At 40.2% G+C, this 15,822-nt stretch overlaps 1 protein-coding gene across 6 annotated transcripts in view; it reads right to left on the bottom strand.

Moving 5' to 3' along the window:
* frmd4ba (FERM domain containing 4Ba) overlaps positions 1–15,822 on the bottom strand; it is a 58,979-nt gene that overhangs the window by 10,033 nt on the left and 33,124 nt on the right. For all 6 annotated transcript variants that reach the window (XM_008410469.3, XM_008410465.3, XM_008410468.3 and 3 more), the window contains 5 exons: positions 10,588–10,671; positions 7,192–7,257; positions 6,669–6,726; positions 5,761–5,847; positions 188–264 (listed from right to left, as the gene is read on the bottom strand). In XM_008410469.3, coding sequence (XP_008408691.1) covers positions 188–264; positions 5,761–5,847; positions 6,669–6,726; positions 7,192–7,257; positions 10,588–10,671 — 372 coding nt within the window. The remainder of the gene's footprint in view (positions 1–187; positions 265–5,760; positions 5,848–6,668; positions 6,727–7,191; positions 7,258–10,587; positions 10,672–15,822) is intronic.

The raw sequence follows: 15,822 nt of genomic DNA, 5'->3' as shown, positions 1-15,822 counted from the left end.
CAGGGAAAAAAACTTAGTAAAACATATAAGCTATCAAGACTGGGTTATAAACGGGCTGCTGGCTGCAGACGCCCTTCACAATGACAGGAGATCTGAAACGAGGGCGGCGACTAAAACAGGCGCACAGAACACGAAGGACGCGCCACTTCGGATCAGAAGAGACGAGCGAAGTGGCCTGTCTGCTGACCTGTGTGGGTCGTTCACTTCCACTGCGAATTTCTTCTCCCGGAAGTACAAATTCTCCAACTGCTTCCACTGAAACAACTGCGAAGAAACAGATGGAGAGGGAGAGAGGGAGAGAGAGAACGGCATTACATATTGCTGAGCACACAAGCCGGGAGCATTGACTGAAAAGTGGGCTTGCAGAATGCAAACATTCAGAGTCATCTGATGCACATGAGGATGTTAAACAAATATACTCTGCAGAGCTACAAGTCCTGTCACATGAGAGAGAAGAAGTTCCCAGACCAGAGGGAAAAGCAAATATTAAAGCAACTTGGACTGTTTTGCAACAGTGGAGCAGGTAGTCAGTGCAAACTTCCATCCATACAATTTCTATGAGAATGAAAAGCTGTGTCAAACCAATTTTTGTGACCGTTTCTTTTACTTTATGAGTTTTGCCCACAGACTCAACTGAAACTTTTTGGAGAATGTCATGACGGCAAATTCCTTCCTGGAACCATAAATTGTCCCAGAAGTTATAAAGATTAACAATAATATTGTTGTTTTGAGGCCATTTAATGTGTTGCAATAACAAGTTCGCCTTCTCAAAGACCAATAAACTTTCATTTTGTAAAGCACTGGAACTGGAGATATCTTAAATATGAAAACAAAACTACCAAAAACAATAAATAAAAACCACTTGTGACTGAAACCATAAATAAGATGGGTTTGTCTCTGAAAACAAAACTGACCATGAAAAAATATTAATCATTACATGGAAAATTACCGACCTCATTTTAATCTATCATAATACCTTAATTGCTTATGGTGACAGACTTGGTCTGCACTTTGAGTGGTTTAAGTAATGTTCATTTCTTTATCAGTTCTGTCTTTTTTTCATTTTGTTTTTTCAGGATTGTGTGTTTTTTAAATTTTCAACTCGTGTATGGAAAGGTGAAAAATGACTGAAATAAAAGAAACAATCTGTAACTAAGGCAGGTCAGAGTCCTGGTGGGCTGGCCAGGTGAACATCTCCAGCTCCAGGGAGCCGATCCTAGCCAGGCAGGGAGCCAGCTTCTCGTTTTATTTTGCTCTCCTCTCTTTGTCCCACAGAACCAGCTGTGCTTGCTGAAGCAGCTCAGGAAAAACTTGGCAGGAAAATATCTTGTAGGCCCAAAACCCTAAAATTGACTTCATACCAAACGAGGAGGACTAAACTTCCAAGACTTCTTTGGAGAGGAATCACTCAAAGGCTATATTTAAACCACCAGCGACTCTGAACTTATCTTAGCACTACAGAGATAAACAGCATACATATCAGAGCTCTCTAAAGCCAGTCAGATAGGATTCAAAAAGGAAAATCTGTCAACTTTTAAAGTCTTACCGCAGCCGGTGTTTTGTGTTGGATCCTGCTGGAATTCTCTTTGGTTTTATATTGAATCCTTTGACTGTGACTTTCCCACAGGGCTAGAGCTTCCTCGAACAATACTCTCTCTTGTCTGTTCTCAGGGATCCAGATAGGTGTTGCAAGTTTCAGCTGAGGTAACCACACCCCCCTCCTAAACTTCAGCCCCCTCCCATTGTGACATCACCGGCACCTTATGCTGCCTCTGGCTTCCCAGTGGGCTGGAGCGCAGATTTCCTCCTCCCCTTCCTGGTTCTCAGTCAGACCTGATGAACAGGTTGTGTGCAGGTATTCACTAGAGTGGGACACTTCCTTGTTTGTAGGCATTTAAACTCACCTCTGCTTCTGGTTACCCAGGTTTTAAATACTTTAAAGTAAGGGTGGGCAATATGGACTGTTATAACAGTCAGAATGTTATCGTTATACTTTGTGACACTACTATGAATATGATAAAAACCATTTATTACAACGGTTTTAGGTAACTGTGTGGATGTGACTGTATTCACCATATGCTTCTTCAAGGTGCCACTTCAAGAAGGGCATTTAGTCATATCTTCAAATTTATTGATATTTATTGTGGAACAATTAAGAAAAGAGTTAAAATAACATTGTAAAACCTGATAATACTTTCAGGTTTGCTGCTTGTTTTTTTGTTTGTTTTTACCATTGTTACTTTACATTTATCAAGACGATATCGAAAAAATTCTTATCAAAACCAATTTTTCACAATGAATAAATGCCCACCCTTACTTTGCATGTTAAAAAATGAGTAACATTGGCCGATACCGATATTTTGGGCTTCTCTACTAACTACAGAGCAATTCAGAGAGCCCATGCAAAAGAATGGGGACTGAGATGGAGATTCACTAAACACACGGCCGCAGCTACACGGAACGGCCCGGATCAAGGCTTATTCCTGTGTTAAAATGGTGAGATGCCGCATAGAAGTTCAATAATATCAACTAGCTTGCGGTTACAATGTGACAAAATGTGAACAAGTGAAAAGGTCTGAATACATTATGAAGGCAGTTGTTGCTATAATCTAGTCCAGGGGCTTTTTGTCACCCTTAAAATGATTTTTAAGGGATTTGTAGACTATTCTGACCGAAAGTCTAGAATAGTTCAACTTTGGCAAATAAAGCCGAAAACAGCTGATGACCTCAAAAATTTGGAAATGTTTTTTTATTTTTAATAACAGTCTGAAGCCCTTTGTATATTTTGGATCTATAATAATATGCCAATTCATTAAGAAATAGTTTTTTTTTCTTGAACAGGTAGAACTAAAGAAAAAATAAAAATAATAATTTCTGCACTTTTAATTGAATGAATTTTGTGGCCTGCCCATAATTTAAATTTGCCAGTTTTCGTTCCCAGTGCAAAAAGATTGGACACCATTGAGATAATCATTAATAACATAGGCTTCCTGTAGCACCACACAGCAGAATGTTAGGATGGTGCCGACTATGCACCAACCTAATATTAGACTAGATCCCCCTGCTTTGGATACAGGAGCTGGATTAATATGTAATATCACAGCATTATGGATCATCACACATTATGTTAAAACCAAAGCTGCTTTTCTCTGTCAACTACTGTTACGGGGGGGAGGGAAGAGGATAAAAAATAAAAAATAAAAATAAAGAGTCTAACTTAATGAATCACAGGAACCAGGAAGGAGGATGTGCCTCATTGTGAGGGATTCTCACACCAATTCACACATGCTGCTTACTACCACTCTGAATCATTTACATAATACCAACAGATAATAGAACAATAAACACTCGAGTGGATCAGCATATCATTAGAGAAACTCCACTCCTGTGAAACTATTGAGCTCCAGCGGCTGTGAAGAGAAGAGCTGGCATTGTGACGCGTCAGCGAAAAGACACACCTCAAACTCTTGAGTCACAAGACTTAATGTTGGACCGTTGGAAACGGTCCAACAGATCACTCTGTGACTCAACGTCACTTCTAAATAAATAACTTTCGTACACCCAAAAGCACAAGACAAGAGCAAATAAAATGCGTCTTCCTGCTCTATTTACGTTTCTCTTGTAATTCCCAAGCGTCTAATTAAAGAAGCGTGGTCGTTTGCCAGAAACGCCTGTGGTTTTAGATGGGATCAACCTGTTCACATCCAGCTCACACTCAACAACCCAAAGACCCCCCACGAGCATCTAGTCTACCAAAGAAAAATCAGATATAGATGTTTGATTTAAGATACTGCTCAAAGATGCAAAATGTGTCAAAGGTCGTTTTGGAACTTGCTTGTGCAGAGTAGGACCGACTCCACCCGTCGCACAGCGCGTCACATACCAGCTGCTGCTCAATGGCAACACTGTACATTTCCAGAGAATGACACACAACCAAGAGTTGTGAAATCCTGACAGCGAGAAGGAAACTGTCAGATAAATTAACCAAACATCAAAGAACATGTTCCCTTCATTACTCACACTTTTGTTAAGAGTCAGACTCCCTACAACTCTATTTTTTCACAAAATCGCAAGCTCACTTCTAGCACAGTCTAGTTTTCTGTTTTAGACGCGCAGGCTTTGTAGACAGGATGTTCACATCAGTAAAGGTGTAGCTTTAAGAAAACCCAGACTTCATCTGATAATCAGGCTTCATCAGACGTCTGATCATTCCCACAGAACAGGTAGTGACTCCCTGCTAGTGAACATGATTTATTGGAGTTACATAACATTAAACTATGAGAAGATTATAGAAAATGTATTTCAAACATCAGCTCCCGAAGCGGGTACAAAAAGTCCTCAAGGCGGAGATGAAAAAGACTAACATTGGAAAAGCAAAAATAATTAGTCCTCATTCTAAATGATGAATTAGAATCAAGATTCAATGCACCCAATCTGATCCAACCAGATGTGGATTTTTTAAAAGCATTCTCACTTGATTTTGATGTAAATTGTAGCACAATGAAACTTTCTATGCATCTAAAAACAGAACAATGTGAACTGTTAACCGCACTTACACCAGTAACAACGGGACAATCCCAGCATCGCCGGCCACCGCAAGCAACAGCTCTGTACTGTTTGATCAATTGTGTTCTCGCTGAGACCCAAACAGACAGATTACAACAATGAATGCAGCCTGCTAAGAGGGGCTGGCCAGAGGGCAAGAGGGAACGGCTCGGGTCAAACAAAAGGCTCTGTCTGTGCTGCCCAGGAAACTCTAATTTAACTGATACCGCACTGAGCTGAGGAGACAGAAACAGAACAGTCTGTTTCTCTGAACCGTTCCAGCATCCCGAGACTTTCACTGCTGTCCCACAGCTCTTACCTACCCCCCAACACCCCCTATCCTCCTTCCTCTATAGCTGGCAAAGGGCCAAACCTGTCCCAGTGCTCTACAGCTTCCCGTGGAGCGCCATAATTACACGTCCAGGAGGAGAACGGAGGAGCAGCATGCTGTGCCTCTGCCCATTAATGACTCAGATTTCAGCATAACAGCACACCCTGCTACATCAACAGGTTCCTGTCATGCAGCAGCAAGGCTCAGTCTAATGAAACCGGCTCTGGAGAAATTAACACAAAATTTTGGCAGAAGGGAAGAAATAACTTTCGCACATTTCTGGTGTATTTCATCAAATACTTCTGGTCAATATAAGATTCTAATCCCAGTTTAAATCGTGAAACGACAGTAAACCCTGTGTTATTCACTTGGACTTTCCTCCTGCATTGCTTTTCTACACTTGGTCAGCTGAGCTGTTTCCCAATCATTTTGATGGTGTTGACGCTCTCAGTGTTTGCTCTGACACTTCACAGCCTTGAGTGCACCGAGGACACGGTGACTCACTAATCTATTTTTCTCCATCTGTTTTCCTCTTCCTCCATCCCTGGGAACCAGAGACCCAGATTACGCCTGTTTAGCGTATTGACAAATCATTCACCTACTTACACAAAAAAAGTGGGATAATGCCGGCAGCTCCAGCAGCAAATGTAGAGTTTTAGAGATGCTAAATATTTTTTCCATAATCTGCTGTAATCTGTTGTGTCCAGAGCTGAATGTGGTTTGTAAGAAAACAACAAGTTTGTTTTTGAAGTAATCAAAGAATAACTGAGACCGAATCTCAAATTGGCTTGGAAAAAAACAGAAAAAGAAAAGAAAGTGCTTAAGCCATGAGGTATGAAAGTTGGGAAACATGAAAAAAATACAACAGCTGTGAACGATTCTACCTTTCTTGGTTTCAGCTTATCCTGCAAATCGTACTGGCCAATGCCTTTATAGCTGACTCCCAGCCACCATGGTATTCCTTGTTTATCCTGTATGAAAGAAAAAACACACACACACACACACACACACACACACACAGAGCATAAGAATCTTTATTGGTGGAGTCTGAAAAAGGAGGCCCATTACAGAAGCTATTATCTCATTAAGATCAGAGAAATGGTAACACAAGAAGAGATCAAATACGTGAGAGGTCCGAAACAAAAAAACAAAAACCTGCTAAGCTGACAGAGACATTTTAACATCACCGTTTGATCTTTTTAAAACACCTTAAGTTAATAAGGTCTGGTCGGGGAAAGGCGGATCACTTCGTTCCCTAAGACTCACTAAACCACGCTCGTACAGATGTTTCAGAATTGCAAATTCAGCTACAGAGACCAGATGAGTCGTTCACTCTGCAAATCTGGTCTTTATGACAGACTGGCAGAAGAAACAAGTCATAGCATTTTTCACTTATAAGTTTACTGCCAAATATGAAAAAAAAAAAAAAAACACGTAGAAGATGAAAAAAGTCTTAAACCTTTTGGGGTTCATTCAAAATGGAGTCTGATAAAACTGCAATTAATCTGGAACCCCACATTAAAACTTGGTGGTGGTAGCATCAGGCTGTGGGGATGCTTCCCATTAGCAAGGACAGAACGATGGTGGGCACCACTTTCTTAAATTGTAAACTTACATGGAGAGAAAAAAAAAAGACATTGTCACCGATACCTGATCTAGAATTTTCTTCACTACCTGGACCGATGCAGATATGAATATCGGATTGGTGCATCGCTAATATGAATACTTTTGCAAGATAATGTATGACTGTTCAAAGTTTGGACTGCTGTATGTGTTAAGGCAGTGCTGTTACCTTCACAGAGTAATAATGAACTCCGTATGTGGGCAGAGATTCCACCAGGGCCAGATATCTACAGCGAGAGAGGAATAGGTTAACAGAAATTCAGCTACTTACACTTCATCACTGTCACCTGATATCTGTACCACAACTGACAGACGGGGATTTAAGATCCAGCCGTCGAGAGGCCGCAGTCATTTACAATGACAAGCTGATCGATTTGCTTTGGGGGCTGTGACAGAGGGGGAGAGTTCATTGATCAGTTCAAGGACAGAAATCATTTGGTCCCAGGGAAAGCACGATGGAGGACTTCCATGCTTCCCAAGGCTTGGCAGGCTGCCTACTATAGAAGCAGCCCTTCTAATTAATGACACAGTCTGGCATGCTGACAGCCACCTCTTCTAACTGCAGCCGCCACAGTGCAGACATGAGGTTAAAGAGGTACAAGCACATGCAGACTCTAAGGAGAGGCAGACAGAGGCAACACTGTCCGACTTCACCACACATACAGTCTTTTCTGTTTGTTTCCCAAACTTACTTTACGATGGCTTGTCCTCTGGTCACTCCCTTGAGTTTCTTGTAATGTTCAGTCACTCTCTCCTCACTGCGGATGAGGGGATAAAACATTTAATGAATAATCCGTCAAGTGTAACAGATTGTGGCCACAGAGGGACTGTTATGCGAGGGCTCTTTCTTTGAAGCACATTCAGTCCGCTCATGCAGAAAATGCAGCCTAGCCCATTGGCCCGCTGATAACTTTCATCTACTAACCATGCTAATGCCTCCCATTTACTTCTCACTATAATCAGTTTTTATTAGCGCAGAGCAGTCTCTCAGATATAAAAATAAAAGTAGACGTATGGTGATGTCTCCGCTCATTCCCAATGAGGATGCTGCCAGGATGCATCTGCTTGATATCAGTGAGAGGGAGAGCAGAGAGACGGGCTTGCAAATCAACGGCGGCGGAGTGGATTGGAGAGTCGGAGGAATGCCTCAGACAACCAGCAGCTCTCAGCACCTCCCAGTCTAATGAATAAATGTAATTAAAGTTCAGAGTGTAGTCAGCCACTTTACAATAAAAACATCCTCCTAGTAACGGGTTTGTAAACACAGAGATCTGCTTCTCTGTCGACTTTATAACTGGAACCTGACCTACAAGCTTCTGTTTAAAAGGATTAGATTATAATAATTTCACCTTTAAGTTATTGGCCTATTTCTCATGTCTAATCAATTGAGTTTAGTCATTAATTTCAGGGGTGTCAAACTCCAGCCCTCAAGGGCCGCTGTCCTGGAGTTTTTAGATGTGCCACAGGTATAAAACACTGGAATGAAATGGCTTAATTACCTCCTTCTTGTGTAGATAAGTTATCCAAAGCCTTGCTAATGACCTAATTATTCTATTCAGGTGTGGTGCAGCAGAGGCACATCTAAAAGTTGCAGGGCAGTGGCCCTCCAGGACTGGAGTTTGACCTGTGAAATATGTGGTCAAAACAGCACTTTGGGCATTTTTTTTTATGTCTCTGACCGATTGCAGTGTTATGGTCCATCTTTAAAAAGCCTGAACAGCCGATTCCGATTTTGGCCGATATTGTCAATATTTTTTGACAATATTGTTAAAAAAATAATATGATATATTTTTTGAATATCTTTAAAACAATATTACTGACAATATTCACAATTGTCATCTTTTTTATTTTTATTGGGTTTGGCCAAACAAATATGTAACTTCAACTAACTTTAGTGAGTGTTTTCACCATTCAACATGACAGTTTTAAAAAACAAGATGTATTGGCTGCTATGGCTCCCTGTCTGTCATGTTATCAACTCTGTGCACATACATTTTATAGCATTCAAAGCAGACATGCATGAAGTATCAAACCTAAACTCAGCATGAGTAGATGGCTGTTCTTAAATGTATCAGGCACAAACCATAACTGTAAGTTTTACAAAACAACAAAAACTATTTTGGCTTTGTTTATCAAGGCATGTGGACCACGTATAAACCCAAAGCGCTGTGCCTTACATGATGTAAGCATTAAAATGATTTGGCAGATACCAACAATAAAGTAGAAATGCTTTATTGTGAGCATGTTGGAGAAAACATGCTCACATCTTTAGCACATGTGTACGTATGTGTTCATAGCTGAGCGGGTGAGCAGAACTTTACCAGCTGATAGCAGCTTGATGAAGTAAAGGCTTCAGACAGACCCAGTGAGCAGAAATCCCCGATCCTGTTTCCAGCAATTCATGAACGTTCTAACGGTCCTGATTGGAAGTTGATGTGACCTTCCAAGTGTTACGTAACGACATGCCGTGGCACCGCATGAACTCAGAGTTGACAGGGCTGCTCAGAAACAAATCAGCCGTTACTCACCCTGTCACATTTTGTTGTCAATTCAACTTTCTGTCATAACTAATCCATAAGGCTTTCTGTAGATGACAGTGCAACTCAATTTTAATAGAAAAAATACACGACTTAATTTTCACATCTGAAACAAATAAAACATGTATTAAATAAACTTGCACTACAATTTATCTCGATTAAAGCTAATGATCGGCCTATGAAGTACCAACAATGGAGTGTTTGGACAAAGATGATTATCAGCAAGGGCTACGGTGGCTTTTTGTCTGTCATATCAAACATAAAGGCAGGCAATATGGCAGCAATTTATTATGACACTTTTACAGTAAGATTACAATTTTATAATATTCTTACAAGACAAAGCCCTAAAAATACACAGCAAAAAGCATTTCTAAACAGATTCTACTCAGTTTGTCCAAATCAACTAACTTGTGTCAACACTCAAAACTCCAAATAATTTACTTTAAGATATTTTATTACAGTTCCTCCTCCTGAGTGGAGAGATATAGTATCAGCTGTGAGCGACGTATAATGTCCAACAAGTATTTATAGTAAACACTAGTGATCAGGGAAGTGCTGTACTTCTGTTGAGTTACGTAATTTCAGGCTCATGTATTGTTTTTAGTTATGCACTGAGAATCATTTCAAATACAACCAAGGTGACTGGTTCAAATGGTGGCAACTGCTGATAGCGGTGTAGTTCAGGTCATATGGGTGAGGGGACAGCTGCTGTTATCTGCAGTTTTGGTCGCAGGCTTGGAAGCTCTCTGATCAGCCCTGACCGGTGACTGCCAGGCAGGAGCTCAGAAATGCGACCTTTTTCCAATCAACATGCATGAGCACTTCAAAGCTGAATGAGCCCTGACAACAACACACTTCGGCTTGAATGCTTCAAGCTAGTTGACCAAACTATAAACTAGCTAGTTTGAGTTTTTGTGTGGCTGTTAAGGTGCAAGAAACCAAGAGAGAAAACAGTATTATTAACCACGAAAACAGCTCGGCTGTTCATTTAGGCTGACTCAGCAGCCTTTTGGAGCTTTAACAGAGAAGGTGAGGATCTGTATTGTTTCAGGACAACACATGGATGCCGTTACCAACACCATGATCCTCAACTGGACATGTTCTCTCACACTCAAAGAAAGACCATAGGATAACAAATTAGAAACCACTGTAGGACTGAAACAATTAATCGGATTAATTGTGATGAATCGATTATGAAAATAATCAGCAACTAATTTAGTAATCAAATAATCAGACTCTAAAACATGCCAAACTGCTAAAAGAACAACCTCAGAGCAGAAATTAAGCCAAAACTGGACAAAAAATATACATTTTGCATTTAAGATGAAAAACATGTACTTTTAATATTGTACCAAACAGGCAGTCAAATGAAAAATCTGCAGAATGTGCCATGTTTGTTTTTGTCCAATTGCTCAATAAATTGTCAGAATAATCGATTACTAAAATAACTGTTAGCTGCAGCTCTAAACCACTCACTCAGGAAGACTAGAAATGGATTCTGAATGCTGCTTATTGTAGCTGATAAAGAGAAATCGTGATCAGGTTTCTTACCAGTAGTTAAGCGATGGATGCTCCCTCAGTACTCTGGTGGGGAGAACTGGTAGCTGCTTCAGGTCCGATGCTGTAGTCTCAGCACTGGGGAGAAATATACAGAAACTTCACCATTCCTGTATGTTATTCCAATTTTTTTTAACATTTTTTTTAACATTATATTATTCTACATCCTCACTTGCAGGAAGAATCCCATTAACACAACTTTAAAAATCCCCGCTCGACTGATCTTGGCATGCCAACAAGCGCTAAGTATTTACAGGAGGTTTTCCTTTACTGTCAAAGGCACTTCACATCCTTTTATGATCCTAAAATAAGAGCCTGACATGCACATGTGGACAGCAAAAGGTAAACCTTTACACAAAAGAGCTCAGTCCAAAAACGAGACCTTTTCTCCACATGTTCCACTTTCAGAGGGCTTTGATTTGCCATCTTAAGGCACGGCAGCAATAACTCTTACTTGTGAACCTTTGTGGGCAGGTGGATCGACAAGATTTAGTTTTTTTTATCTTTTTATTATGATATATAAAGAGAAGCACTGGCTGCCAAGGCAAAACTTGACTCTTACTCATGTCTTGCCAGACTTCATTTACAAAGGCTCATGCAAAGGCTTTAACTCAGGAGCCTCTCAAAGGACATGAAGAGAAGTGGTTTTTAAGCCTGTAGATTCTCCACAGTAATATTCTTCTTGTTGATGTTATGTGCCGTGAAAAGTATTTAAGAGACAATAAAAATTTAATGACTAAAATATATCAATTTGTTTTCTGCTCTGCCAGAGAGCCATTACAAATGATGGCTACAATAAGTGAAGGAACTGACACCTGGAAATCCTCAAAGATCCGGTATTTGCTAATAAACTGAGCAAATCATCAAGAGCGTGGTACAGCCTAAATGGTAAATGGCCTGAATTTATCTTTTCTAGTCAAATCGGCCACTCAAAGCGCTTTAAACTAGAGCTGCATTTATCCAGCTGCACCCATAAACAAGTATTTATTAGTGAGAGACCTAGAAGGCTTAAAATATCACACAAGAAATCGTAATAGTGTTTTTTACTCCTCTACAATAAGCTAAGCATACAAAAAAAATTTATTATCCGGGTTTAATAAATTAACAAAAATTTGGTTGATTCAACTACCAGTGCTGGTGGGCCACACAAAATCAGTTCTGGGGCCCTAATTGGCCCCTGACCACAGTTTGGACATCCCTGGTCTAAAATAAGAACAAAACACCAACACTTCTACAGGAAGAACGTAATCTGATTTGTATTCCTTGTGTCATAATAAATATTATGAACTATGTTTTGTTTCTTCTTAAACAAAATAAAAATTACACACACACACACACACACACACACAAAAAAAAATCTGTTTATAGCATTTCAGTGGAATACACTAAAATGTATGGCATGTTCAGCATTGCAAGGAGACAAAACCATTTTTATGACAAGAATTAGTTCCTGTTACAATAAAAGGGAAAGTAGTTGTATGCCTGGGATACAAATTTAGTTGTCATTTAACTATTTTTACACTGTTTATGCAGCGTCAATGAATGCAGCGTTTACATTCCGAAATATGATGGAGTGCAGTTATTGTGCGTTGCTCATGAACACCACAGCTGTGACGTAACCGATGCAGTCAGCTGTGCTTTTAGTAACAGGTTTTATTTTTAGAGACAGTCTGTCTAAGCCTCCGACTGTAAACAATGATGGATTTAAATCCCCGTAGACTAGGGCAGGGTATTGTTACAAACCTCACAATTCAAGTCAATTTAAATTCTTTGGGTCACAAATAGATTTGACTCTGTATTCCTTTAAATACTTCACAACTTTGTATCCAGGTGTTTCATATGTGACACAAAGATGACATAGCGAGATTCACAGGTACACCCAAATTAATATTGAATTGAAAAAAAAAATTGTTGCAACGCATTGACGAATCGATGTTTTTACTAGGGATGAACCGATCCACTTCTTTTCACTTCGGATACCAATACAGATATCTGTATTGGTATCAGCCAATATCGATCCAATACAGAAAAACTGCGCTGAATTGATTTAAAATGTTTTAGTTTTTTATGAACAGACATAAATGTACTGAATTTAAAATCTTTTTGAAAACTCTGCACCAGTACAGCATACTTAAATATACAAATAGTCTCACAAGCTTGGACAAAAATGTACAAACACAACTTTAATTGGTTCAGTCAGTGCAATTAGAAGTATAACGGCCAATGTTAAATAAACCATTGAACATATTGGTCAAACATGTAGAAATCAACTTCAACAAACCTTTTTTCAAATGGTTCAGAAAGTGAAGTTAGAAATTGTACATATGTAAAGTATATTTAGAGCTCTTTCTAGCTCAGAGCACAAAAAATAGAATTAGCCTGAACAGATCTGCCACATCTAGAAGTATTTTCAATTTACAGAGATTAAGATCGATGCATCTCTAATTTTTACTCCCCCCTAGAGGTGACCGTCTTGAATTTAGTTTACATTTTATTGTTGTTTTTATCATAAATGGCACTAAATGTGCATCATAATGTGATAAAATTTTACATTCATTACCCCACTAAGAGGAAACTGTGAAGTGGCATAACGTCCAACCAAGTCAAGCTCATTCCCACCCACACCAACTGCATGCTGCCTCCTCAGACCACCATGAAAAACAAGCCAGTGTTTTTATAAAAGGTGAATGACCTGAAGCTCACTTTATGAGCCTCAATTGATCTCCCATTGATGTAATTTAGCATCGCCTCCAACATGGTCGACCAGAGATATAATGATCCAGTTATGTGAACTAGCTTACTAAACAAAAAGCAGTCTTGAGGCCACTCTCCCCTGCGGCTCCCTCTCCTTGGTTGGCTGAGTTTTGCTGCCACGGCACTTGGCTGCCTGTTTGATGGCGTGCGTTTTTTACGGGGCGCTCTGGCCCCGGCGTTGTTGGGGTGATCTACTCCGCGGCAGAGTTTGCTGCGTCAGCAGTCTGGAATTCATTACTACGTCTGTTATCTTCCAGCAGCATGGGGGCGATTGCTACGCCCGGTGCGGCGGGGCCGGCCCGGCCCAGCGCAGTCTACCCAGGGTGGGAGAGATAATGCTCATGTGTCAGCTCTTCCACAGGCCTTGGTTGGGGGAAGCATGGGGGACTCCAGAGGGAGCACAATGAGAGAGCTGGTTGATGTGAATGAGCCACTAATTACAGGCCACACCTGCGAATAGAACTGTGGACAAGAACTGGGTGGAATGCCAGTGCATGTGTGGGAAACTGTGAATTACTGAAGATAATTTCAAATCACAAGCAGTATTATATATATATATATATATATATATATATATATATATGTGTGTGTGTGTGTGTGTGTGTGTGTGTGTAGGGACAAACAAACTTCTGAAGCCTATATTTGAGAGCGAGTACAATTATACATGAATAAGAAAAAAAAATTCCCTGGTTGCTCTTACAGCTTAATTAAAGGCATCAATCAGTCCTGTGTTTTCCTACATTTTCCCCGGTCCCTTAAAGCAACCCCCACGGAAGGGACTGCAGCATGTTGCACTCAGCTGTGGATTACAGCGGCAGGTGGTGAAACCAATAGCAGTAAAGTGTAAATAAGTAAAGCACCGGAAGACAATGCAGATAAAGAACAATGAGCAACCTGGCGGTGCATTAATTCAGCCCCACAGCAGGGAGGAGGGTTGGGTTTGGGGGGTCTAGAGTGGGGGGTGTTGGGCCGCACCACAACAATAAGGCGACTACAGTCGGGCCTCTCGACGCCAACTTGTCTGCAATTGGACAGTGGGTCTGACTCATCCCTCTTAAGGCAAAGGAGACCTCCACGACTCCTCCACAGCTAATCTCCTGCTGTAGGAACCGCCGTGGATACGGGGTAGGGGAGTCGTATTTAGACTGGATGATTCACGGGGAATTTACTGGGTCCGTTTTCACAAGAAGTCGGGATAAAAGATGATCACTGACGAGAGTGAAAAACGCTTCCACAGGACAGTGTTGTTTCCTGAAGTAAGAGGATCCAAGAAAAACATTATTTTGACCTAGTCAACGGTTTTTTTTAAAGGCAAATAAGAGATTATATGGTAGAAACTATTACCTTATGGCTGAAAGACAAATCAGAATGTAAGCGTTTCATATCAATAATTGATTATTATTTTGTTTTAAATATCTGATGTTTTTTATATTTAAGCAGTTATGATGCACGGTGGCAAAATCTGAAACTGCAGCTTTGCAAATTACTCAACAGGTTGTTGCTAGGTAACCAAAGAGTGAGTGAGTTAGTTGATGCCACCCACATTGCTTAACTGGCTGTGAGAAGTTGAGCGCCTAAAGCCTTTCTTCAGCCTACATCCCCCAGAATGCTGTGTGGTTCTGGAACGGAGGTCAGTGAAATTATTGAATATTCAAACAAATTTTCTATTGATATTATATTGATTGGTATACTGCTGCAGATTTATTGTCCAGCAATGTGTGCAGGTATATTATAATCCAGTTCATCCTCTATCTGCTAACTCGTTGCATAAAAACCTGAGGCCAGGATTCTAACCTAGGACTTTCTTGCTGCTAGGCAACAAAGTATTGCAACAATCCTGATGTAGCTCAGTCAGGATTTTATTGGGCTTTTATCTAACAGGCCACACCAAAGTAGCATGTAATTATGAATTGCAAGAAAATGAAAATGATGGCTTTCAAAGCTTTTACAAATAAAAGTCTGAAAATTGTGGAATTTGATTGTATTCAACACTACTGAGTCAACACTTTGAAGACCAGCCTTTCACTTTAAATGCTGCTGTAAGTCTAACATGAATAGGTTTTGATCTGCAATCTGCGACTCTTTGGACTTTCCACAATGGCTCTTAAAAACTTTACCTAAAACTGATAACTAATATTTTTTTAAATATATCTATATTAACAAATGTATGTTTACTTTTCCCAGTTTTTTCATGGGACAGATTGACCCGACGGGTGTTTTCAAATCAGATAGTCCAGTACACTTGGTTTGATTGGGAACCAAAACTGCAACATTTGCTACATTTTCAGCTGCTGCTGTATCAAACAATCCAAACTAATTGAAGAAGTTGTTCCCCCCCTCGGCCTGTGGTGGCGCTGCACCAAGAACTACTGAAGGAAGTAGTTCTTGGTGCTAGAGTTACAAGAAGACATGAGAATCCTTTATGTCTTCTTCTGACATGAAGGATTCTCATGTCAGAAGAAGACATGAGAATCC

The sequence above is a fragment of the Poecilia reticulata genome, chromosome 5 (genome assembly GCF_904066995.2).
Source record: "Poecilia reticulata chromosome 5, P_reticulata-male-v2, whole genome shotgun sequence".
Classification (NCBI taxonomy): Eukaryota; Metazoa; Chordata; class Actinopteri; order Cyprinodontiformes; family Poeciliidae; genus Poecilia; species Poecilia reticulata.
The sequence above is the reverse complement of the archived record's forward strand: the minus strand, read 5'-3'. Positions and strand labels throughout refer to the sequence as shown.